General features: G+C 47.4%; 1 protein-coding gene across 6 annotated transcripts in view; it reads right to left on the bottom strand.

Moving 5' to 3' along the window:
- Window positions 1-709: 709 nt before the first annotated feature.
- Window positions 710-27,189, bottom strand: part of PFKFB3 (6-phosphofructo-2-kinase/fructose-2,6-biphosphatase 3) — a 76,046-nt gene continuing 49,566 nt past the window's right edge. For 2 of the 6 annotated variants that reach the window (XM_050936899.1, XM_050936903.1), the window contains 15 exons: window positions 23,797-23,922; window positions 23,063-23,159; window positions 22,180-22,246; window positions 21,473-21,547; window positions 20,470-20,526; window positions 16,553-16,677; window positions 15,279-15,486; window positions 14,879-15,025; window positions 14,186-14,290; window positions 12,426-12,555; window positions 11,640-11,702; window positions 11,335-11,399; window positions 9,696-9,869; window positions 8,316-8,338; window positions 710-3,617 (listed from right to left, as the gene is read on the bottom strand). In XM_050936899.1, coding sequence (XP_050792856.1) covers window positions 3,611-3,617; window positions 8,316-8,338; window positions 9,696-9,869; window positions 11,335-11,399; window positions 11,640-11,702; window positions 12,426-12,555; window positions 14,186-14,290; window positions 14,879-15,025; window positions 15,279-15,486; window positions 16,553-16,677; window positions 20,470-20,526; window positions 21,473-21,547; window positions 22,180-22,246; window positions 23,063-23,159; window positions 23,797-23,922 — 1,469 coding nt within the window. In that variant the 3' untranslated portion in view covers window positions 710-3,610. The other 4 variants (XM_050936898.1, XM_050936901.1, XM_050936904.1 and 1 more) reach the window with 3 other exon arrangements.

The following is a 27,189-nucleotide window of genomic DNA, read 5'->3' as shown; positions in this document are numbered from 1 at the left end:
TAGCTTCCGTCATAACTCCACTGGAAGTTGCCGCTGTTTAAAAGGTCTTAGACACCGAAGTAGAAGTGGTCTGATTTTTAACATCTGTCTGGATCTGCCTAACTTTAGACGCCCACCTTTGAAAGTTCTGTCCAGTGTGGGTGCTAAGGATTAAAAGTAGTTTTCCACATGGGCTGGATTTGCCCCCTGGCTGTGTCCACTACTCCCACCATTCTGCAGTATGCTGGTTGCCTGCCACTCTCCAAGTGACTCAGGGTATGTCTACACAGCAAAGAAAAAGCTGCACTTGGCCCTTGCCAGCCGACTCGGACTTGGACTGCAGGGCTGTTTCATTTCTGTGTAGACTTCTGGGCTTGGGAGACCCTTCTACCTCATAGGGTCCCACAACTACACAGCAATGAAACAGCCTCGCAGCCTGAGTTGGCTGGCATGGGCCAGCCATGGGTTTCTCTTTGTTGTGTGGACATACCCCTCAGTGACAATCGCCACCATAGCTTGCAAGGCCAGCACCCCTGTGCTAACCACAATGGGGCGCTGTACAGGTCACCCCCTGTGCAGCTCACACTTTGTAAGGCACGGAGTTGATCTGCGCATGTACAGTAAGTCAAACATTATTCGTATTCAAGGGGTGCTTGTCGGTGCGTTAGGCACAGCAGGGAAACCATGAATGAGAAGGATTCCGTTGCCAAAGGAAGGATCACGCCCAGTGTCTATTTCAACAAGGTATTTTATTGGTCCAGCAGCTGCAAAATATACAAATTTCTGAAAGGCATACCCTGTTTTTAAACTGGCACAGCTTTCATCTCAGGCAATTATTCCAGACATATATACAGAATACAAGTAACATACCATAAGTCAAAATAAAATAAATCCCAAAAGACCTACCCTTCTCTCCATGCTCTGCAGCACACATTAAATAAATAAACAGCACTTCGCTATAAAATTATAAAAAATAAATTCAAGTATCACAAAAACAAACAAACAAAAAGTCATTGGTGTGGTTCAGTTAGCCCCTTCTGCCCACCCACCCTGTGTTATAATGGCATGGCCCGTGCCCAGTATTTGCTGTTTATAGAAATAGGAGAATTGGTGTCAAGTTTCCAGGGGAACACGATGGACAGAACCAAGCCCAGAAAGCCCCTTTGCTTGCCTAACTCCTCCTCCAAGCCACCACCTCTCTGCATTGGGCGATTGGTTTGAAGCGATATTGCACCCCTTTCCCTTTCAACTAAACATGCTCCTTTTCAGACAAAGTCCCAGTTTTTGTAGGCCCCACCAATAAGAAGTTATTTTCAGAACGGGAGATAAAGTTTGTTTGGACTTTTGGGTGTGTGTAAAATGGATCCCAGGCCTGAATGTTTGCGTTTGCTGCGTTATCTTTCTGTAGCAGGGGGAGAAAGTTAAACTTCTCGGGAAGCAGTCCAAAAGATAGGTCACTCACTGTCTAAAAACTAGTCTCTCTAAAACAAATGAAACTAAATGGCAGACGTAAAACACGCAGGCAAAAAGGGAACTCTGCATTTATCACAGCTATTCAAAAACAAAAAAATTCTTCCACTTCATCTTTACAAGAATAGCTGTATATAAACAAACCTCACATCGACATGTCACCAAGAAAAATATCTTCAATGGTCAGATATGGGCTGAGAGAGCCACTACTGGCCCTTCCCTGGTGCTGCTTTAAAACGTACAAATGTACAAAGCATTTTCACTGTGCAAGACTAAAGCACTAGGCACTGCGGTTCAACTTTCCAAAGAAGTAACCACATTTCACCAGAGCCTTTCTGCTCCCCTCTGCAGGAACCTCACCTACTAACCGTTACCTGAAGCAAGAGCGAATATAAAGAAATAAAACGAACACGAGTGGAGAACTCTCCAGCACAATGCTGACAGCTCAGCACCCCCGCCCGCTTTGCTAATGGACTGTAGGGTACATCTTTGCAGCATACGATTCAGCTGCACTTTAAACCGTTAAGACAATAATGTATTGCTTGAGCTCCACTCTGCTTTTTGGCTCAGCACTTGTGCATCGGAGAGAGCGTGTGGTGGGATCAAAAGAGAGCACGGGGACTAGCGAAGATTTAGGGCTTGGCAGGCCAAGGAAAAATGAGACACTACTTCAATAGTCTTCTCCTCTCCCCACTTGTGGAGTGAGGCCAGGTGGGAGAAAATGCTGTACAAGGAGAACACAAGCGCACACGAACTTCTGCACAAACGACACAGTAGTGGTTATTCTTGGGCTTAAACCCCAGAACTTGAAACACAGAACAGACGGTCAAGAAGAGACTCACATACAGAACAACAGGAAGTTGACCAGTCCCTACAACTAGTCCATAAATTAGTACCTCACACTCACTCTCTTCCCCTCCCCACTGCTAATACTGTAACTACCCACTGCTTTGCAGTCTTAATCTTTCAGCTCACGCAGTACAACATCCACGTATCTAAGCTTCATCTGTAAGAGGCAGGATTGGAGTGGGAGCGGGGGGGCAGAGGGGGAGTCACACCCCTGCCACATGTAAAGTGCAAAACCAAGCAGTTTATAAAAAGAAACTACTGTTTAAATGCCTCTGAAGGTGGATTTTTCCACACACACAAAAGAACTTGCTCTTCACGGACAGACAGACCTCCATGCATCCCCAAGAGGGTTATGTGTCTGCCAAACCCACCTAGCCTAGTATAGACACCTACTTTAGAACAGCAAATCCTGCTCAAGTGCAGGGTAAAAACCTCGGGGAAGTGGAGGGTGGGGAGATTAATTACAAGGAAATGCCTCTTGGATCACATAGGCCTGTGCTCCGCTCCTCCTCCACCCCCATCCAAACAACAGCAAGGTGGGGCTTCCCCCCCAATCCAAGCCTCGCTGCCACGCCCAGTGGCTCAAACCATCTCTCCTCAGCCAGCGCATCTCAGATCGAGGCTAAAAGCAGATTCCATTTGTCTCAGAAGCAGATGTACACGCCTGGCAGATCCCGTTGATATTTACAGAGCTATAGAATTGTTGTTTTGGTAAATACGGCCGTAGAGTTCTGCTTTAACAGTCAAGGATGTCATCCAACTGCCTCTGCCGTCAGGTCACATGCCGCAAAGAGCCTGGCTGCATGCGTGTGACAGGCCATCGTAGGTACCAATAAGGAGTGCCTGGTTCACGGACGAGTTAAAGACACCCCTCCCCTTTTGTATTTCTCTGCTCACCCTGTCTCCTCCACATATATACATACGAATGAGAGGAGACGGAGCAGTACCAGCCATCCCTGCAAGATCATGTCGCTTACACACAAAAAGAAAGTCCAGCAACTCAGTGCACTAGAAGCACATTACAGCTTGCTAGGATATATCGAACACCCAAGGAGACATAAAAAGGGATGGCCTATGGATTGGCTGTTGAATCCATCTTTTTCAGGTTGATGAGCTCTTCTCTCTCTCTCCTCAACTCAATACAGTCCAGTCGGCAGACGAACAGCTATGGTAGAAGCAGCCAAGGATCGACCTCGAGTCGAATGGAGGAGTACGATACAAGCAAACATCAGAAATGACGATGAAATGGAATCGGCGTCATCCGTAGGCTTCCAACAGCCCTGAAGAAATCATGATTGCTTCTGGGAGCTGTTCATGTTCTTGCAAAGAAAGAAAGCAAAGCAGGGGTTGGATTTGCCCTGTAACTCGGAAACCAAACAGCAAGAAACACAGCAGCATCCTGTACATGCAGATGGGACATGGGGAAGGGAAGGCTAACATAGAGCCATTGTAGGGATCACTGCAAGAACATCTACTAGGGAGGCAAATCAGACAATGCGCACTGAGGGAACAGTCATGATTAAATAAACAAAAAAGCAACAGAGGAGATTTTCATCTGCATGCCGCCTGCCTCTCACCCTCTGCCCTCTATTGTTTGTATCCGTCGCCCTCGCTGGTGTCATGTCTGTATTTAGACAGTAAGTGCCTCGCCGGATTCTATACTGCACAGTAATCAACACCAGTGCAGCGTGGATGTGAAATACTACCCATTTTGCACAGGCATAAATGAATACACAAGGCCCAAGTGGGTGGAGACTAGGGATCTGGGTCTTCCTTTGTTTCTGCAGGCCTCCTAGCACATATTTGAACCCTGAGTAATTTGCACTAGTGAAGTTGAACCTATGCTAAGCACTACCCTGCACGATGGCTGAATGAGACATGCACACACTGGCTGCTCCAGCAGAGCAAGGGAGCTCAGCTTCCTGTAGTCTGCCTCACCGTGAACTACTGATTAAGATCTCCAGACTTTTCACTTGCCCCAATACTGTCTTTAAAAAGCACTAGGGTCTTCCATTGCTGCTCAAGCCTAGACACCATCCAGCTATGGACCTCAACTGTAGTTCTTTAGAACTGCTGATGCAAAGAAATCCACTAAACACCAAGGTCAACTGGAAAAGCATTTTTTAATCCATGCCAAAGAAGTGAAAAGGATGCAAGTCTCAAAAACTAAACACACACTAGTCACAATGCAAGACTGACACCCTCTGCAGTGGTCACAACACTGAGCAGCTCCCACTAGATATGGGATATGAAGGTTTGTTGTGATTGGCAAGTTTTCCACATCACAACATCCCAGGGAAGGGAAAAGAGACCAGTTTCTCAACAGAAATCTCAGTCCTGGCTGGGTTTATAGCATGGACCAAGATGTGGAAGTAGGTTGAGATGCTCTCACTGCTATCCAAAGAGACAGGGTCAACTTAGGGAAGCCAGAGCATGCACTGAGCCATTTACCTTGGAAATATTAGTAAAGAGAAAACTTTAAGGAAGTGATACACAGTCCGTCTTTAAGCATGAAGAGTGAAGGGGAAAGGAGGGGAAGAGACTTTAAATTTGATGTAATAAAAGTTCATTCAGGATCAAAATAAATAAAAAGACCACACACACACACACACACACACACACACACACACATTATAGTCAAAAGGCAACAGCTCTCCTCCCCACTTGCTCCCCAGTGCTTAGATCCTACAGTGATGAGCACTTACTATAGCATCCTCCCAGCAAAGGTGCTAGGCTGCTGGTCTGTGATCTTATTTCCTGCCTGCTTTCTAGGCTACTCGCTATATTGTATACAACCCTATTAACAACAAAGAATCCAATCCATACTAGGATGGTGGTTCCCAGCCACTGATGCTTCAGGTTCTGGGAGCTAGAATCAGAAGGACGGGACATTAGACACTCCGTGATCCTCAGCTGGTGAAAGTGGTCAGAGTTCCACTGACTTCAATGGTGCTACGACAAATTGACATCAGCTGAGCACCTGCCGTCAACCCTGCCGTAGACCTACTTAGACCCATGAACAAAATGAGTCAGGGAGTGTACATTAGCGTAACATATATTCCCAAATAGGGGTAAAAGTCAGAGGCTGACTATGACTGGTGCATGTTGCTCTCTCTTCTAGCTGCTAAGGAGGCCACTTAGATGCTCATAGAGATTTGCATCAGTTAGGAGGCTGTACGATGATAAACATGTGTCTAAGTCAGCCTAAGATGGGATAACATACAGTCAGGAGGGGGTGGGGGAGTTGGAAGAACACGCCAGTTACACATCACCTCTGAATTTGGCCCTAATGCCTTACGTTCCTCTTCTCTACCTTAAATGAGCTAAGCATGAAGGTGCCACCAGTCAGTCAGCAAGGCAAGCTCCAAGCCATAATGGAGTCTGGCCTGCCCTAAGCTTTAGTCTTGCAACTACTGTTAGAACTTGGAGAGCACTGGCTGGGAGCATCGGCTGGTTCAGCAGAGTTCTTGGCCTGGCAAACTGAGATAGCTCTCCCAAAAGGTTTTGAACCTCTGCTTCAGAGGGGGCATTTTCAGTGGCACAGTTAGCAGCAAGCTGTTCAGTGCCTTTTGATTACAAAGTGGACAATATTAAGAAGCAGCCTCACAAGCAGTAAAGAAAGGAAAAAGCAGCCGTGCATGCCATGCTAGACAAATCAAAAACATAAATCAAGACAAGCCTGCGTTTGTTCTTTAAAGTGCAAGAGCTGAGCTCCCCACAAATGAAAATCTTTGCCCAGGTTTGCTAATGTGACCCATTCCCATTCCCAGCAACACAGAGGCTGTTAGATTTAATACTGTAGATAGACGATCACAAGATGAGAGAGAGAGAGGATAAGAATTAATGAGGTTTGTCAGCATGTTCCAGCCGCTGTTTTCAAGCACAACTGAATACTGCTCATTTTAGTTAACAGCAAATCCCAGCATCTTGAAACCAACAAGGACAGAGATGCAACATTAACTGTGACTCAGGCTGATCCAGTCAGTGCGTAAGATGATGAACTGATGCCTTCTCACCATTATGCTGTACCTGTGCCCTGGCAGACTACAGAGCACCAGTATGTGCCCATTAGGATCCCTCTAACTAACATTCTGTTATTCTGCAACTGATCTGTAGATAGCCACACAGTATGGAGTACAAAAGCATCAGGAGTTAGGGGCATTCATTCAAAGCTCAGATATAACACTAGCAAGAAGGGGAGAGGGATAGCTCAGTGGTTTGAGCACTGGCCTGCTAAACCCAGGGTTATGAGTTCAATCCTGCCCCCATTTAGGGATCTGGGGCCAAAAAACCAAACCAACAGTCAGGGACAGTACTTGGCCCTGCTAATGAAGGCAGGAGACTGAACTCAATGACCTTTCAAGGCCCCACCCAGTTCTATGAGATGTGTGTGTGTCTCTCTCTCTCTCTCTCTCTATATATATATATATTAAAGAACCATAATCTTGGCCTTAGCTGAAGGTGTCTACTTTACTGTCTACCATCCCCAAGCCAACATGGATACACTACTCCCAAGAAGCCTCAAATCCTGATTGGCTTGTCACAGTTCTGCAGGTAGATGGATACCATGACCCAACAGCTCTCAGCCCAAGCCTAAACAGCCTCCCTTGAGACAGGAGACAAAATCCTTCTAGGGTGAGGGGAACAACTTGAAGCAGGACCCTCCCCAGGAAGCTCGTTTGGTGCAACCTCTCACTCTGTGTTCCCTCTAAGTTGCACACCTGCATAAGAGGGCATCAAGGGCCATGTCACTAATTAGTGGAGCGGCGCAGTCAGAGGTGGGCCTTGACCTCAAAGAGGATGTGTAAGGTAGAGTGGGGTGGGGAGCATGGGGCATGCAGGGCTAGGGCAGGGAAAGACACTTCTCCCCCAGCCCCGGGGCTGTGGCGGGGAGAGACGCCTCTCCCTACTGCTGCCTGCCCACTCTCTCTGCAGTAGACCCACACCAGTTTGGCTGGGTTATACAGAAGGGTAGCGGGATTTGGTGCTTTGACAGATTCAATATATCTAGATGCCTAGGAAAAGATTCAGCGTTGTCCTGTTCAATTACTGACACAGCCATGCGTTATAATATAATCTTGCAAATTAGAAAACTCTGACCATTCAAATGCTAAATGGCAGTTATCTACATAGCTCTTGTAACAAAGAATGATACAAGGCCCTGCATTACTTTTTAGCAAAAAGTAATACATAATATATAGATTATGAAAATGAATACATAGCAAGGTCAACCGCAGATGCAGCTTCAGCAACCCTTTAGCAGAAGGGTACAGAAAGCTGCGTAAGTCTGATCAGCAATTCAGGTTTTTTGTTCGCACTAGTGGCACACAACCGCACATCACCTCGATACTGGTGTTGCACATACCAAAATTCATTCCACACATGGAAGGAAAAAATTAGAGGGAACATTGCTCCCACTTGTTGCATTCTAAGGAGGTGGAAAAATTGTTGTGTGGAAGCCTCTCCATGAGCCAGAGATACAAGCCATCCCTGGCCAGGAGGGAATAGTACAAACTAGACACGGGTTGGGGAGGGCGGAGGATGATTGCAAGCAGCCCCTCTCTCCACTTTCTAATCAGACACTGCTAAACCACATCTGCTGCAGTAGGAGTGTCACAGCTAACAGGAAGCCAAGTCAGCACCCAGGCAGGAAGGAAGGACAAACCAGAACTACAAACCAGATAAGAGGGTACAAGCACGGATGAGAATCCTTAACAGATTCCAATGTCCTTGACCAAATGGTTGGACAGGGAGCAGGAGGGGGACTAGAAGAAGAGAGATTGGGGTTTAGCAGTAGCAGATCCAAGACCCTTGAGTGTTTGAATACCACTGGTGGCCCCATCTTTCCCCCCATAAAGATGCATGAATTCCCCCCTAATGAAGGAAGACTTGGGAGCCATAGAATTAAAATCCAGAACTCAATCTAGTTTCACAGCAGCAACAACAAAGAAGATAACAACAAAGCCAGCTGGAAGGTAGGAGACATGCAAAGGAAAAACTCACAAGAAGATACTTACAGGCAAGCCTTCCCTAGTAAAGGCTGCAAGGAGACAAAGAGATAGAGAAAATGGAAACAGAGGCATCAGTAACAGCGTGCACGTAGGAAGGGAGTCATTTGAAATCAGCAAGAGGCAATCAACCAAAGAGCAATTCCGGGGTTAATTGGAAGGAGCGCGAGCATGAAGGACACCAAAACTGGAGGCCTTCTTAACCATCCCCTTTAGTGCTAATTGGGAACCAGTTGTCAGTGCAAAGCAGCCACCAACCAGAACCTCCAGAAATTCATCCCAGCCCGGCAGTGTTTGAACTTGCCACCTTACTTTTTGGGACTGGCCTACAAGACAGTGGAGAGGGCAACAGGGAATTAACATGGACCACAGGGCACAGGAAGAGCGGACAGACCAGGCAGCATGCTCTTATTACCCCCTAATGGGGCATGGAGTTCCTCTATAACTAAGGTCTCTAAGGCCTGAACAGACCCACTTTTATGGGTGCTTGTGTAGCCAGCACCCTAGATCTTTAATTGTGGGGGGAACTGACTGGGAGGAAGGAGTTTTACTACTCTATGAAATATCAGACAAGCAATCATGGGGAGAAGTAAGCACTAAGCAGTGCCCCTGGAGGAGCTCTTTCCTCTATAATGGACAGAGCAAGAAAGCCACACGCGTCCCCCTGGGATTTGTGCAACCACACACAGCAGATGGTTCCTGCCAGGCTGTGAATCAAGTCATGGCCAATAGAGTCAAAGCCAGTTTATCAGCTCCGTGACAGCTGGTCATTAGGGCTGCCGTTCAAAAAGGCAACATAGGCTGTTCTCTCGCCCCACATCTACCTAGGCTGGAGTTCTTGGGAGAGCGATGGGAAGGGAAGCAGGTGCGGCCAGGGCATAGGTTCCCAGAGGTCATTATTAAGATAATGTCAAGAATTATTCCCTCTTTGCAGCATCTAGAACTAAACTCCAATCTAGTAAAGGGCAGCTAGATCCCAGAGGAGGAAGGAGTGGAGATCCCAGAGGAGGAAGGAGTGGAGATGCCAATGAATGATCTGGAATGGGAGTGGGCAAACCAGCACCATGCACCCATTTAGAAGCTTGCACAGTAGCTGAGTTCAGAGGCACCAGAATGGCCAGAGAGAAACATTAAATTTCAACACAGTTGCTCAGTTCAGTCTGGATTTGGATTTTCCTGGGCTTCCAAGGGTCCCAAGAAGCAAGAGACTGAACAGCGAGTTAATTTTAGGTGCTTTTAATAGAAGAGACGGCAGGGCGCTGGTGGTGAACTGTAACGAAATTTAGCTCGGAGACAGCAGCATAATTAAAATAATCAAAGGCTCCTCCCTAGATTAATAAGCGACAAGAAGCGAACAACAATAAAGAGAAGAAGGAGGATTCGACTAACTTGTCCAGGCAGCTGCGTGGGCACCTCTTGGGGCATACAGACTGGCAGGGCAGCAGAAGAAGAAGCCACATGCTCGTCAAAGCTGTTGATGCGAGGCTTTTTGGTGGGCTCTGGGCTTGCTAGAGGGGTAACACTATTACGTCTCATGAGCGGGTTAGGTCCCTTCTTTGCTTCCTAAATTAGAGCGAGACAAAGACAAAAAGGAAGAAGGCGAAAGTTATGAAAAAAAGCAGTTTTAAATTCTCTATTTCCCCACCCCCCCAAAAAAAACCCCAACTACATACATGGTGCGTGTTTGATGTATTAATGTCCCTGATCACCAAGTGCAACACAAAAGGTCAGGAGAGACATTTCAAGGGAGAAAACCCTACGCTCTGAACCCTTCTGGGTCTACGCACACAGAAAAGGCCACGACTTGTTGTGACAGTTGACTAGAACAGGAAGGTTCTTCTGTCTCCTTCTCAAGATCTTTCCCGCAGACCCAAACAGATAGGCAAGAGGAGAGCACAAAAGCAAGCAGCACAGGAGAGAGCTAGTCTAGCCAATGAGAGTGACTGATTTGGCAATTGAACAGAGCAGCCAGGGAAGTTCCACTGCAAAGGGCTTATGCTCCCCTATGGGGTGTTCTGCTTCCTGGAACTGCCCGCAATTCCCAGGTGAAAGGGAGCGACAGCTATCCTGCAGCATGTTCGGAGAACAACCAGAGCAATTTGTGCTTGTCCAGCTTTATTTTCTCACCACAGCCTAGCTCTTGCTATTGCTGCAGAACCCATTGCTACAATACAGCAGCTGTCAAAGGATTCAGAAGCACTTGATCTATGCTACCCAGCCAGGAATTGCTTCACCTATTGCCGACTACACAGCCACCTCTAGGCGGGAGAGGCTGACTTCTAGCAACACTACGATGCAGTTTAGGACGGGAAGTGAAGAAGAAAGAAATAGCCACCTGAAAGGGGGACAATTTAAATTGGATCTGTGAGCACAGCACCAGTGAACACTGTGCTGGAGCACGCCTTCAGTGCCAACACCGTGGAAGTATGCCATCTCCTAAATCATCAGCACCACTGCTCGTAGTACCTACATGTTCCTATCCATGTACTGACCAGGCTTAACTCTGCTTAGCTTACAAGCCCACAGCACCAGATGTTACACCACAGCACATTCATCTCACTCCCCAAAGGAGACTGCCAACATTTTCCCTTCCTCTCCCCTAGCCCTCCACAAGCATACAGCACACTCACCCCTTCTGCTTAACAAGGAAGGTGGCCTGATGGCTCTGTCCCTAACTACGGCACTGCAGAAATCATTCCCTGCCTCCTCCTCAGGCATTTATCAGCCTAGGCTCATTGATTGTCAGATGGTCTGATCCAAAGCCCGATGAAAGCCTGTCCATTGATTTCAGTGGGCTTTGGATCAAGCCCCTAGCATGTAGAAGCACCTGAAGGCAGGTGGGGGGGTCAGAGTCTTTAATTTCTGACGCCTCCTCATCTGCCTGCAACACCTGAAGCCAGTTCTAAAATGGCTGCTCATGGTGCCCAGCCAAGCGATCTCCCACTCCCTCTTGAAGTCCTTGTTGCCAGCTAACATTAGGAGGAAGGAGAGAGAGTGACTGAAAGATCTAAAGCAAAGCACAAGTCACCTCTGACTGGTCTCTGTGAGTGTTCACCGCTTCGACATTCAGATAGATGGACTCCACTCGGCAACCTGCAGTGAAGAGCGAGAGACTGTCAGCAATTTATGGTTCTGCATTACTTTAGGGTGGAGCCCAAAGGCCTCAGTCAGGCTCAGGGACCCCCTGGGCTAGGTAGTGCACAAACACACAGGAAGAGAGCTCCAGTCCTGCCCAGAGGAGCCTACAATCTATCCTGAACCGAGGTGCAACCATCAGCAAACACTTTACCCAACCACCCGAGCCAGCCCGTCAAGGAAAAACGTTCCACTTACCATAGGCCACAGGTGTCAGCTTCAGCACCGTGTGAAGGGGGCATTTCAGGTAGGGCATTTCAGCTGGAGGAATGGCAAACAAGGCAGGGGAGAGGAGGTTAGTGACAACACAGGTGGCAGAATCCATTCTGCAAATGCGTTTGCATATGTATGGACTGACTCTACCCCTCTGTAGAGGCCGGTGGGAGCTCCCCTCCCCGTGTATAACTCAGCACACTGCTTAGGTCACCTGAAGCACAGACAAAACAAGTGTCCACCCAGGGCCCCACTCTACAGCTGGCCCAACACCCCTAGCTAGTTCCAATCTCCCACTTCAGCAGTAGGATCGGACTGGGAGACTAAATGCCCCCTTCTCAGCAACTCGGGGACTCCTCAGGCCAACCCTGGAGCTCACTTAGCGGTGTCAGAGTTCCAACAGAGGTTCAAAGGAATGACACTGCAGCAGCCCAGAAGCTGGAGCAGGGGCCAGCAGCATAGGAGAGGACCTACACTCTCAGTGACCAGCCTACCCATGATACAGCAGCGGTTCAGGCTGGTGCAATGCCACTTAAAATACTGCGAGCGTCACATGGCCCAGTCTTTGCAGACACAGAACTATGTGCACCAAGCAGCACTTCCAACACCATCCAACTTCGAGAACTCCTTCAACGAGTATGTGCAAGGAGTTCCTTTCTCTCTGAGCTTCTGTACAACACTCACCTCCCCTTGCATCTCAATGTAGAACAGCTGGAAGCAACATGGGACCCAACTGCCTCCTGCTAAGACTGCCGGGTGGGGATCACATACCTGCACTCTTGTCTAGGAAATAAGCCAGAAGGCACCGCATCACAGCCTGGTGACAGATCACAAGGACGTTCTCCTGCCTCTCCAGCTCCATGATGACTGGCTCCAGGCGCTGCACCAGATCTTGGTATGACTGCAAAATAAACAGAGCTAGAGATAAATTCACAGAGCACAGTCAGGAGTTACAAGGAGTCAAAATCAAAGCCACCGTTTTGGTCCATCTTTAAACCAAGTGAAACCCACAACATTCCTGGAGTTTGGAGTTGTATCCATGACTTACAGGACAAAAGCAACTGGAACACTGTTGAAATGATGCTTTACGTGGGGTTGGTAACAGGAGATGTTTCCTTCTCCTACTGAATTCTTTTAAACTGGACATATATTCACAACCTCCCTCTCCTACTACATAGAAGAATCACCGCCACCATTTGAGATCCACCCAACCTTTCCACAATGCCAGCAAGAGTTTGCCTGGAACTGATGCCCTTCTGCTTAAGCAGATCTGTTCTGAACCACGAACATCTCTCAGCTCAAAAATGAATTTAGCGTTGGTGAAAGGTTCTAAATCAATCAGCCTTACAGACTGAGGTCTTCCATCTAGTCAGAGTACAGGAGGCAGAGGCGGTGCGAGATCTCCCACACCACCAACCTGTTTTAACTCTGAATAATGGAGACCACCCTCTACAAATCAGGAGGTAGTTTTGGCTCAGTGGAACATCTGGCCCTTAGCTTCTCTGCAGAGACTTTCAGCAAGGATGCCAAGCATGGTGGCCATCTACCCCCTAGGAATTGACTTTAAGTCACAAGTAACATGGATTTGAACTGATGAACTTGTGGCAAAAGGCTCTATGGTCCATTAGCCAACCCTTCCAAGTAATTTCAGCAATTGTCTAAAATGAACACACCACATCTCATGACAGAACACTAAACACAAAGTCACTTCTCTGCTCTGGTACTGGGAGGAGAAAACCTCAGCAACAGACAATTCTGCTTTCATATCTGTACTGGAAACCAGAAGGGTTTATTAAGCTACACGGAGTTTTTGAGGATAATAATATCTGGTTCAGAAGCTCGTTTTTCTACGAGAGCCATAAACTCTGGAGGACTGGCATACAGAAACAAGAGCGGTAGCTGGTGGGAATTTTAGCCCCTACGGTCAATATTACGCTTATCAATATTCCATAACTTTGAAATCCACAAGCCTGTATTTTTCCAGGAGCTGGTGGATATTCCTCATACATCTTTGTCTTTATTCCATAGCACTGAACTAAACTCCCATGTTAATGGACACATACCACTTCATCACCCCCTAAAAATGTACCATCAGCTCACTCCCCTAGCCAGCAGAGAGCACTGGAGAGATGTTACCATCAGCCTCAGGAGGGTGCCTTAGGGCAGGGGAGTAAAGAGAACTCCTTTGGGATGAAAGATGCTATTTTACATTAAATATAGGGCCAGATTCAGATACCTTTACTTGGGTTAAGCAGCACCTTATGCCTCGAGTGGTCTTCATGAAATCGACGGGATCCATCAACTTGACTAAGGTATCAGAACCAGCCCGTAATAATTTGACAAGCGCCCAAAGAGATCAGCACTCACATCTAGTTATCACCTTGACTCAAAAGTACTCAGAGATCCTATACTGACCCATTTATTTTCTGCCCTCTTGGCTGGATACAGAGCAGAAGGGTATATGGGGATGACAGGAAAGTATGTGGCGTTTTAGACCAGTCACTTCCCAGAGGGTTTCTCTGCAGACATACCTCTCCAGAAGGGTAGCGGTAATAGTATTTGTCCTGATCGCGTAAAGCAAATTCCTCTGGGTGCTTCTCCTTGATCTCTTCGTAAGTCATCTCTTCGCATACACCCTGCGAGAACAGACATCCCCTGAGGTTATTTACTGGGCTCCAGACAAGAGAGCTGCAGATGCCAACCAATGCAGGTACCAGGCTGCCTTATGGCAAACCCTTCTCCTGCACATAGAGAATAACCTGCATTTGAGCCCCTAAGAATTTACCTGTGCAGTGGCCCTGGGCGGCAGCAATTATAAACCAGCAGGTTAGAGACAAAAGCTAACAAGCTCTTTGGCAGCACCGCATGCGCTACCAAAAACAGGCCGGGAAACACTATTGCCTCTTTACATCTCTGGAGAGGTTCAACGTCACTGCTGAGGAAACGTCAGCACTGGCAGTCAGAGCAAGGCACTGAGTCAGCTTCCCCCTACTCAGCACTTCCACAGCACCTCAGTCCTGGCCCTCCCCTTCCCATGCTCGTTATTACAGCGCCAGGCCTCTCTTGGACAAAACCGGCCGTGCTGACCAGGTCACAATGTGTTGGAGTGGTCAAGCCTTGCTTCCACTGTGACATCTGGGCAGAGGTGGAAGGCCAGTGCCCTCACCGCTCCGCTCACCCAGACAGTGAGAGTCGGTAATTAGTAATCCAGTTAAGATGCTTACGGCATCGATTTCATTGAGCGCCTTCCACTGTTCATAGGGCAGTTTGAGGGCTTCTGCTGTTTGGATTGTCCTCTTGAGTTGGCTGGTCCAGATTTTGAGGTCCTTCAGGTTCTGCTCCTCAACAAATTTGTTCAATGCACTGGCAAACTAAAGGATATAAAACAAAGAGTGTGGTTACTGAACCTACACTACCCCGGGCTTCCAGGTGGTCCTGCTTACCCTGGATTTCAGAGGTGCTCATTTAGGTGCCAGTAGTGCACTGAAATGTTGCCAATTCAGAAGACACATTCAGGCCAACACCAAGTATATATATCTGCCACCTTTTCTCATACATGGCATATTACAGAACCAGGGACTTGCTCCCCCCTGCCCAAATACAAGAGGGATATTGTTCCCCTACCTTCTTGCCCCTATTGGAGAGTCCAGAGTCACCTCCAATCTTCCCTTTGAGGTTGAATTCACTCTCACCATGTCGACACAGATAAATGGTGCGCGGCTGGACATGGATGTTCATTAGGTAATAGACAATCCTGCTCTGGATGTGATCCTGGACCCTGTTCACCAGGAACCTCCGGCCAACATCGATCACTTTGATCAGAGACACGTCCCTGTGGAAACCATGGCAAGGAGCAGTGGAAACATGAAGCAAAGTCAACTCTCGAGAATAAATGTCAAGGGGATATAATCCCCATGTTAAAAGGATTTGCTGCAGGGGTATTTCATGGTAGCTTTAAGGCTTTCCTTTAAAATCACTGCTACATTGAGACTGGCCAGATAATCTCCATTTTCCATGTTCCATTAAAAAAAGATTAAATAAGATTCTTCTGACTCCAGGCCCATTGCTAGTATCTAGCACAAGCCTCCATTGTACGAGATATCTGGGATAAGGCAGCATCCTGCATGTGGCTTTCACACCTCGGGACAGCTGGGATTGACACCACACACTGAATGACTGACTACACTGAAACCCTGAAAGCCACCTGCTGCCCCACACCCATGCCAGGTGCAGAAAGTCACAGAGTGATGGAGGAGTTACTCATGGTAAAAAAGTGTTCCCAAATGGAGAAGCAGAGGAGAGAAATATTGCAGCACTGCAGACTAAAACTGACTCCATCCAGAGTCACTTAGGGTGGCCAGGGCCTCTTAGGTGTCTGCATGTAAAAGTTACCGCAGGATGCTCTGGTACTCTGGCTCCAGGCTGGAGCCACAAGGCATAAAGGACAGTGAAAAAGCCAGATCTTTTGGTTCTTGAGTTTAGAACAAGAGCTTGGGGCTCGCTCTTAGGATACGTCTATACTACCCGCCGGATTGGCAGGTAGTAATCGATCTCTCGGGGATCAATTTATCATGTCTTGTCTAGACGCGATAAATCGATCTGCGAATAGATGCCCGTACTCCACCTCGATAGGAGGAGCAAGCAGCGTCGACAGGGGAGCTGCAGCAGTTGACTCGCCACCATGAGGGCCAGGTAAGTCAAACTAAGAAACCTCAGCATAGCTGAAGTTGCATATCTTAGATCGATCCCCTCCCCCCCCAGTGTAGACCAGCCCTTATTTTATTCTAATACATTCACTTTTTCAAACAGAAACTGAAATACAGATCTGTATTTTATTACCCTTTTCTTCGAAGACAAAACACCTCGAAGCCAAGCTATTTCAAAGCAAAACCCCTTACCTGTCATAGTTATCTGGGTCGAGCGGCTGGTAGCTGGCCTGGTAACAATTGATTCTCTTCATAAAGTCTTCCATGGCATCAGTTGAGTTGCAGTCCCTATAATCCGGGCTGGACAATTTAACTTCCTGCAGCAACAGAGAAAGCAAATCAAAGAGTCATCAGAAAGCTTTCTGTACAGACAAAAGCTAGCACCTCAGTCAATGACAGTGCAAACACGATGTCTCGGAGCAATCAGGCTTGTCTAATATCAGGTGTCAAAGCTCTTCCAAGAGTCACGTACAAAGAGTCCACTTACAGCTGGAATTTTGGAATTATAAAAGAAGTAAAGTAAGAATGAATGGTAAGTGTAAGATGGGTAAACACATGGCTGCAGCACGTATCTTGGGTTACCATTTCCACTCTGAATCAAAGGTTACCTAGCTCAAGTGTTTCTCAGTGATTTAGCCTCAACATTTTGTTGCCAAGAAAAGAGAAGTGAGTCCGGTAACAGTCTCAGCTCCCTAACGAGTCGGCTCAGAACACTCACACCAAGGGAAAAAAAATACACCATCCAACTACTTGTAAAGAGAACCAGTGATGTCTACGCAGTTAGAGTGGAACATGGGAAGCACGTGACCTTAGGCAAGATAGTCGTACAGGACGTAGCAGAATGGGGTCCTTGTCCATGAATACCTACTGCATTATAAATAATTTAAATGTTCTGTGCCTCAGTTTCCCCATCTGTGTAATGGAGGTAATAGTACTTTACTTCCTCCCACTGGCCTCATTTATTAGCATTTGTGAATTGCTTTAGATCCCTGAATGACATATGCTGTAAAGGTACAACGTTATCATCCAACATTTACTCTAAGTTTCTGATGCTGCAGCCCCAAGCTTTGGCATTGCAGCTAACGATGTTGGTGTTGCAATTACATCAAACACGCTGACCTTACAATGGATTACCCCTGTCAGTAATATGGAAGCCAATGCAACAACTCGTGCGAGGGAAGCTACCTAAGTGTGTGCAGAACTGTTTGCAGGATCAGGGCCTTGTGTCGTTGCTGTCATTTTTATAATTTATTTTCTTATATTGCATCTGAGCACTAACACACTGTTACTCGGTAACGTCCGGCAAAGCAGAACCTTATACACAATTTTATCTCCAATCACATATTTTCGCATTAACTAACTTGAAGGGAAGTTATTGATTTGTGTAAAATAAGGCGTAAGCTATCCACAGAAATCAGAAGGGAAATAATCAAATCCAGGATAGACAGAAATCTGGTCAGCTCCAAGGTTTTGCTTTCAGTTCTTTTGGGGGCCTGCCCATGGAAGCCAAACTCCCATTGAACTTCACAGGAACTGTGCTTGTATGAGGGTGACAAGATGGACCCCATTCAAGTGTAGGATGTTCCCAGGTGCACCCTTATCTGTCTGAATGTAACTCAAAGCTATGTAGGTTAATAGTACCATTAAGGGAATTCTATGGAAAGGGGAGCAATGAGTCAGCTTCATATGTGGTGACACCAGACAGCAATACAAGACAAACCCATGCCATAAAACCTTGTCACCTAAGGACAAACACCATTTGAACTCTGGGCATCAAGCCAATGGAGTTTGAGGTGCTGTAAAATGACTTGGAAAGTTGTGATGCAGAACTGGAGATAAGATTGTCAGTTGGAACAGTGCCTGGTAACAGGTTAGCGAGGAAAGTGAATTTTCACTAAAGAAATAAAAAAAAGCCCCTCTCCTCTCTGGCCAACCCTAAGGCAGGGGGTCACCTCTTCTGACACATGCACAGGCAGGGCAGGCCACCAAAAAGACAGCTTCTCAAGAAGGAAGTTGCATGCCCCATTAATGTTTCTTCCCTAGCTAAGACTTCATCTACCAAGGGAAAAAGCGTGTAGTGAGGTCCGGTTACTGTCTTTTCTTGTGCATCTGTTTAATAGCAGACAGTAACAGGGTGCTGGCTTAAGAGGCACTGAACCAGCCCGTTAGCTCAGAACCTGCTAGCACAGCTCCCATCAAGGGAAACTAGCTGGAGCTGGCAGGGTGTAGCTCATTAAAGGAGCCTTTCGAGCAATCATCTGTGAGCTTGCTGAGAGGAAGGCCTATAAAGCTAACAGGAAGGAAGTAGGAGGAGGGGAAGAGGAAAGTGAGGTGAGTCTGTTGCTCCCAGCTGCTGTAAGAGCAAGCTGTTCCCTAAGGGCCTACCTGACGGGTACTGAATTGTATATAGTTGTATATACCTGGTGGTGGGAAAATACTGGGAAATAAAAGCGCACTGGTGTGTGAAAGAGTGGTCTCCAGCAAATTTGTACCGCTAGCAATGAAGCACTTGTCTACACAGACCTTGAGTCAAGTTTTCAAAAAGCACAGAAATGACTTAGGAGCCTAAGTCCTATTGACTTGCACTAAGACAGGGCTGGCTCCAGGCCCCAGCGCGCCAAGCACGGGCATGCCATGGGGGGCGCTCTCCTGGTTGCCGGGAGGGCGGCAGGCGGCTCTGGTAGACCTCCCGCAGGTGTGCCTGTGGAGGGTACGCTGGTCCCACGGCTCCGGTGGAGCATCCGCAGGCATGCTTGCGGGAGGTCCACCGGAGCCGCGGGACCAGCGGACCCTCCGCAGGCACATCTGCAGGATGTCCACCGGAGCCGCGGGACTGGCGAGCGGCAGAGCACCCCCCACGGCGTGCCGCCGTGCTTGGGGCGGCGAAATGGCTAGAGCCGGCCCTGTACTGAGATTTAGGCTTCAAGGTCATTTTTGAAAACGGGATTTATACTCCAGCCACTTAAGAACTTTTGAAAAAATTGCCCCTTGTTATGAAGTTATATTGTGACAGAGGGGGAATATTTTGTAATATTTTTATGAGTCATATGCGTGCCTCAGCTTCCCCCATACTTTGGATTGCTACCAAGTGGCGGGAAAAGGATTACGTTTGCTTTCAGGACAGACTACAAAATATAGATGTGTGTCACCTCTGTCTGAGTGAAACAATTAGAGTCATTAAGAAACTGGCTGAAACTAGCCCAGATCAACAAGGGGTCCAGAGACACAATGCAAGCCCCAGTGACCCATAACTTGAGTCTCACCAGCAGGAAGCTCTGGCCACGGGGTCTGTGAACTCAGCATGGTCCTGCCTTGAGAACAAAGGACAGACATGACCAACAGGGGATAAGAGATGGCTTCTGGAAGAAGCTCGGGGCTCTCTTACCTTGGAATAGACTAAGGAAGGAAGTCAGGGAGAGAGAGAGCGCTTGCAAATGGAGTCCAACACAGCTTGGCTGATGAACTGTGTCCTGACCAGAAAGGACTACGCTATAACCTTCATTTCTCTGTGCTAACCTAAGAACTTCTCACTTGACCAATAAACTCTACTCTGTTTTGAAAATGCTGTTTGGGGGTGACAGTGCAAATACCGGTTGGGGCGCGTTAGTCCTTGAAGAGAATACACATTTCTACCAGGAGTCTCCCTCAGTTGGACTTGCTGAGCAGAGCAGGCTGGAGCCCAGTAGCTCAGTCTAGGAGGCCGTGAAGCAGCATGGCCTACCCTGAAAGAAGAGTGAAATCCCCGTGGTGGGGAGGGGGCTGTCCTGGCACACTGCAGGGCTTCCTCCAAGAGACTGTTCAAAAGCTGGGGTGTAGCACAGATCCTGTGGATCCCTGGCAGTTACATATTAAAAGAATGGGGACTGGGGAGCTCAGAAAAGATTGCAAGTGATGGCTGTATTCAAATGCATTTGCCTAATCCTGAAGGGGCTGGTGCCAGACAGTCTTTACACACTTTCTGCCCTGAGACAGGTCAAAATTAAATATCCTCAGCTGGTGTAAATTATCCCAGTGCCGCTGAAGTACAATAAGCTAATCACCAGCTACGGTCAGATACAATCTGTGCAAAATACAGGATTTAGAAATAGATAACAGCTTTCCATTCTCACCATAACATTGGTGGCAACCACGGATGGGTCATTGCAAACAGATTCGATGAAGAACACCTGGAAGGCAAAGCAAATGCCGGTTGAAGATTGGCAGTGAAACAGAGAGTTTATTATATCCAGCCTGATGTCTGCTCTAACCACTCCATGCCATTCTGAGTAGAATGTTTCAAAGCTATTTCCTAATCCACCATATGGCAGAAAGTTTCCTCTCTCACCAGCTCATCTACTTCATTCTCCTTGGCTTGGAGATCTTAGGGGGTAGGAGGGTGGAAATGTTCTGTGTGTTTGGTTCCCACTAACCTGGGCTCTGGAAACCCAGGTCAATTCCCTGCTTCACCACAGACCTTGGGCATGTCACATAGGCCCAGATCCTCAAAGGTATTTAGACTCCTCACTCCCAAGTTAGGCAACTAATTACCTTTTAGGACCTGGACCTAAGTCTCTCTGTGCCTCTGTTTTCCCATCTGTAAAACAGCACTTCCCCACCTCAAAGGGGTGTTGTGTGGCCTGAGAGATACTCAGATACTATGACAACTCCCACCTTTTCATGCTCTCTGTGTGTGTGTATATATATATATATATATCCTCAATATATGTTCCATTCTATGCATCTGAAGAAGTGGGCTGTAGCCCATGAAAGCTTATGCTCAAATAAATTTGTTAGTCTCTAAGGTGCCACAAGGACTCCTGTTCTTTTTGTGAATACATACTAACGTGGCTGCTACTCTGAAACCTGTCAGATACTATGGTAATGCAGGCCATATAAGTACCTTAGATAGATTTTTTTTGTGTGTATGTGGAGATGTACCAACCTCCTAGGACTGGAAGAGACCTTGAAAGGTCATGGAGTCCAGCCCCCTGCCTTTGCTAGCAGGACCAATTTTTGCCCCAGATCCTTAAGTGGCCCCCTCAAGGATTGAACTCACAACCCTGGGTTCAGCAGGCCAATGCTCAAACCACTGAGCTATTCCTCTCACCCATAAAAATTCTGGTGTATACTGACCTTGAACCCATTTTCTTTGGCAAAGTTTAAGACCATTCCTCTTCTCTCCCTTGTTGTATTGGTAGCATCAAAAACCTATACAATAAAAATGTCAGGGCAGTCACCTTCAGGGGACATTTAAATAGCTCTTGGGGGAGGGGGACAGGGAGTATTGTTTGACAATATATTTGCTGGGGTTCAGAATCAGAAAAAGAAAGTAATAAATTGATCACTTAAAGCAGTTTTCAGTTATGAGCCTTTGCATCTTACAACAAATACATGGCAGTAAAAACCTCCAGAAGGCAAGTAAGGGAGCAAAAGGGATCCTGTGGATTTAATGGCCTGTGCAAGGAAGGATGGTTTTAAGGCACTGAAGTTGTGGGTTCAGTTCCTGGCTCTCCCACCACAAGCTTCCTTTGTAGCCTTGGGCAAGTCACTTAATTCCTCAGCCTCTTTTCAGCCCTGCAAGCGCAGGTAGAATACTCCTAGGGAGGCTGTGAGGAAGACTGCGTTCATGTTTGTGAGGTTCCCGATACTGTGGAGATGGGACCAATCTGGAGTCCTGTAATGACGGGAACGGCCTCTTCCCCAAGGCGCTGTTCCAGTGTGTAGAACACAGACCGCAGGATGCAGTTTCACTGGGGGACTGTCTCAGCACTGACAAGGGAGTATTTTGAGGATGGAAAGAGGCCTCTTGTTTCAACTAGCAGCCCTCTATCTGAACTTACCGCAATCTGGCCACCTTCCTCCGACAGGTACAATTTGACGTCTCTCAAGGCGGCTAAGGCACATTGTCTGCAGCAGAGGAACAAAGAGATGTTTCTTAAGTAACTAGAAATGCTTCCAAGTCCTCCTAACCGTCCCACAACCCACGATTCCTGGTACATGCAAGGACTGACATCCCCTGATCGACGGTCCGGAGCTGTGTGACCAAAAGCCCCCATTCGAGCATTTACCGTGAGGCCACCGGCTTCACATCCATGAGGTTTACTCACTTTGCAGATGGGAATCCCAATCCTGACCGCCTGTGAGTGACTGATTAGATAACAGCTATAGCGTTCTGTGAACATGAAGCCACTCTGCAGGTTATTCAACACCTCAGTGGACAGCAGGCAGCCTTGCACCTTCTGGTGGCTCTGATAAGCTAAAAGGGAGCTGCACTCCACTTTCTCACCACAGAACCCCAAACCAGGAATGTCAATAGCCTGGCCCGGAACTCGGGAGTCCCTGGGCTCCAAGGACAATACTCTCAGGGCTCGCTTTTCAGAAATGCTAAGCACCCTCAAAAGTTCAGCTAACATCAGTGGGAGCTGCAGGTGCTCAGCACTTCTGAAAAATCTAAGGCTTAGATCCTCAAAGGGAATTGGTGCCTAAATCCCTTTCAGGGTCTGGGCCTAAGCTCTGACTGGGAAACCAAACAACAGAAGCTGGGTGGGGGTGAGGCAGCAGGGGAAATCTTAAGAGACTGGGTCAGAGCATGTTTCCAGTTACACTGTTCTAGCTCCAGAGTAATTCCCTTGAAATCAGGAGGAAGGGTTACCTCCAATTTACAGCAGATTTTGGCTCAAAGAGAGCAGGCGGGTTAACAAAATAAGGCGACAGCGAACTTACTTCCGGACATTCATGCCCTCCTCGTTGTCAGGGCGGAAGAAGTCGTAGGAGCTGTAATGCTTCACCGCCTCCCGGCGATACTCTCCCACGTTGAAAACTGCAAGGTGAAGGCGGGTAGTGAGAACAGCATTGGAAAGGGGCCAGCTAGTATGTCCCATACACAGCACAGTAGGCTCTAGGAGCATGACAGGATGTACAGAGACCCATCCAGGGATTGGCAGGAAAAGGCTTAACCCTCTCCCTCGCAACACCCCCACTACGAAACTAGCATCTCCTGCAGATATTCTCCAGGGATCCCAGCCGCCAGGGTGTCAAACATGGCTGGGCTCAGCAGTCCACTGCTCCACCGCAAGGTGCTTCTGGCAAGTGCCCACACTCTCCAGACAGATCTGAGAGCCAGATTCGCCCTGGGAGGAGGTAGAGCAAATGGTTTTGGGAAATCCCTCACACACTGAACTCTGCTGCAAGAAACCTTTTTGATAAACAAACCAAATGGGCTTGGCCCCCTTGGCGAAAAAGGAACATCTCTGTAGTCAGTCATCAGTGGAAGGGTCTGGGGGAAGGCAGAAGCCACCAAGTAGTCAGGAACCTCTCTCAAGGATCTCTCTCCCCAATGGATGCGGAAGAGGGAGATCTTGCCAGGCTCAATCCATTGGAGTGTTTAACTGCACAGGCACCTTCCCAGTGGACCAGGGCACATCTCTTCTAGCAGGAACGGCTGGTTGGGGCCTCACCTTTTGTTGGGACACCAATCCAGTTGAGGTAGCGAGTCAGCTTCTTGGAGATGTAGGTCTTCCCCCGAGCTGGAAGGCCAACCATAACGATCACAGTGGGGGAATTGGTAAGCTGCGGCCCACAGGCTAGAATGAAGAGAGAAAACACACAAGAAGCCATTATAATCTCTCAGCATCATCCCTGCAAGGTTTGACAAAGCAGGCATCAGGGTGCTTACTACTGCTCCAACATCCCCGCAGTGCATCCACAGCTGGAGGAAATCTAATATCTCCCTCTTTAGTCTTCCCTCTCCGAACAACTGGCGTCAGGCACTGCAGCCTTGAGTCTGCAAATTTGCTGACTCATTTTTGCAACAGGATCTGCTGAATGAACACGTGTCAGACTGAGCAAAGATGGGTAGCAGACAGCTCTGGGGTTGCCGGGTAACGAAGCCTGATGCAATAGCCTGACGAAACCAAGCAATACCTCTTCTCATAAGCACTGATGTACTGGAAGGGAAGGCAGACAGTCTTACAGCTGAAGCTCAGGATTAGGAGACATGGTTCTACATCCAGCTCTACCACAGACTTCCTGCATGACCTTGGGCAAGTCACGTCATCCCTCTGTGCCTTGGTTTCCCCATTTATAAAATGAGGACAATAATACATCCCCCACCTCACAGGGACAAGGGGGGACCTCCCCCACCTCACAGGGACAAGGGGGGACTACTTCAATAAAAAGCTAGTGGAATGCAGGCGACAATGGCATGATTCATTATGTTTGGTTTGAAACACAAGATACTTCTCCTCAGAACCTGGTTCCCAGAAGAGTTACTCAGTATCCAAGCTCTTTGGAACTCTAACGGGTCGCCTCCTGCATATGACTTTCCAGCAACCTAGACCTTCTTCTATACAAGTGAGTAGTTCATTGGGATTCAAAAGGCACTGACTGAAGCTGGTCCAACTTAGCAGCAAGGCATTTACGGATCACACATGCCCGAGCAGAACTGGCTCCTGGCTAATGCTCTCTGCAGTTGCCACTGCCGAGATGGCATTCTGGAGTTGCAGGCAGATGGAGTCAAGTTAAATCATGCCCAGTCCCCACTTTGTGACTTTGCTTTGTACACCATTCCCAGAGGACTCAAGTGTTCTTGAAGTCCATTCACAACAACGTGCTTGGGAGCACGGTGTCCTGAACATCCCAGGGACATGGGAAGTGTAACCGTGCTTCACTGCAAGTGACTTCTCACTGAAACGGCCTTTAGTTACTTGGCTCCTGTAACAGAGTGCAACACAAATGTAAGCCACGGCAACGCTAGCCAGACCTAGGCATAGGGCAGGCCTTGTTCAGACTTCTTTCCCCACTCAGCAAATACACCTCCACTGGGTCCTGCAGAACGGCCCTGCCCATTCTAGTCCTGTCTGTGCTCAGGAAGAGATCCAAATGAGCTACTGGATTTATGATGCAGAAAAAAAAAAATCCATGAAAGACTGTGATGCGACTGCTGCATTCAAAAACTTGCAGACATGACTGCAGGTCTCTAAAGCCCTGAAAGAGAAGGCTATAAATCCACTGGACAGTCCCTTCCAACCAGCTTTCTTAGAATGAGTAACAGTTTTTAAAGTGAACACAAACATGCAACTGACCACCCTCTTGTGCTTGAAAAAGGACAGAAATAGAAAGATGCACATTAGCAGCAGAGCTGTGGTCATTCAGAAAGTGACGTTTAAGAATGAAACAGTCCATTACAGCTTCTGCCGCTTAGCACATGTATCTAACGCTATTTTGAAGCAGGTACTTCTTAAAATTTAAAGCCCAATCTGTGTCAATGGATTGAAATTCAGTTCCGAGATGATAGCAGAAAAGCACTATTTGACATGGCGACAGGTTAGCTGTTAAAATAAAGATTCCCTCCTCGTTTAACCTAATTACATGACCAAAAAATAGCAAGATTTCTGAGCCAAATTTCTCTCGTACTTAAACATCTCCACCCCCAACAAGGAAGAGTCCCACTGCTCCACTAGGGAAGAGAAAGCCATATGACATGCTCTTGATCCTCAAGGAAAGGACTGGCACTTCCACCAAGTACAGAAAAATGCAAGAAAGGATGACAGCTGTCATTGATGGCACAGCAGAATCTGGATTATAGTTGAGTTCCTTAATGTTACTTGGCATCCCATATGCAAAACCTACTGCTAAGCATAAAAAGAGCCTTAAATAAGAGTCACCTATGGACAACTCAGAGTGAAGTTATCGCCAGATCTCATTTTATTCACAAGCCTTTCAAGGACATTTTCCCTCCATTCCTTACACACTGATAGTTCTGTATGGTTTGTCAGCCTCATCACAATGGCATGCAAGGAGTGAATGTCTTTTGTTATTACAGCAAGAAAAATAAACGTCATAACCGCATAGAATGAAGCTGAGCTTTGGGCACGCAATAAACAGGACTCTCATTCGGCTGCATCAGATCAATCTGGATCATGTGATTTGCTGAGCTCCGCCAATATTTTTGGATGGTGCAAGCAAGAGACAGATTGCTGAAAGGGAAAGGGGATAGGACTTTTCTCAAACTAGATTTGGGAGTCACAGTCAATGTAAGGGGTGTAGATTCCTTTCAATGTCTATGGAAATTCCTGTGCATCGAGATCAGGACAGATTTCTACCACCTTGCCTCCAAAAAAAAAAAAAAATCCTAAAGCTACTGGAAAAAGGACAGCCTGGTACAAAATTATAGCAACAGTGAAAAGGACCAATTAGATCCTCGAGTAATTTCTCTTGCCAGTGCCTGATATAGCTGACTAACAGAGGACTGGATCTTAGCCAACGGGGGGTCAACACTGAAAAATCAAAGAATGATAGAATGGTTAAGTTAAAAAAAAATGCACACAAGTTTTTGTGGCACTAATGAAAAAAAAGGAAGCCAGTCTTGAAACACTCCAGTAAAAGTCATGGTTGGGTCTGTTCAGCCTTGCTCTCCTGAGTTACCATCTCGCCTCCGGGCCCTGTGGGGCGAGATTAAAGGAGCGTTCCCCCAACTTTCCACTTGAGCCCACCAAATCAGAGCTGGGCTGCAGCTATTACAAGAGATCCCCAATCCCAGACCTCAGGGCAGCACTGCAGGTGTTTCCCCATCTCTACACTCACACCAGCACTGCTGAAGTCTCACCATTGGCCAGGGAGGGTGAGAAGTGAAAGAAATTGAATTTGCTCCCTTTCCCCACAGCAGAAAAAAGATCCACAACATTGAGCCAAGAGGAATTTTGCCAAGTGTGCTCGACATTAAAAATAAATAGATACTTGAACAGAGAAGGGAATCGGACGGTTCGCTCCACTGAATATTTCGTTATTCTTATGCTCCAGTCAATTAAATCTGACCCTGCAAAGATGAGCATGCACATACACCCAGGCAA

Source organism: Gopherus flavomarginatus, chromosome 1 (assembly GCF_025201925.1).
Source record: "Gopherus flavomarginatus isolate rGopFla2 chromosome 1, rGopFla2.mat.asm, whole genome shotgun sequence".
Lineage (NCBI taxonomy): Eukaryota > Metazoa > Chordata > Testudines > Testudinidae > Gopherus > Gopherus flavomarginatus.
Note: the sequence above shows the minus strand (reverse complement) of the source record. Positions and strands in the feature narration are given on the sequence as shown.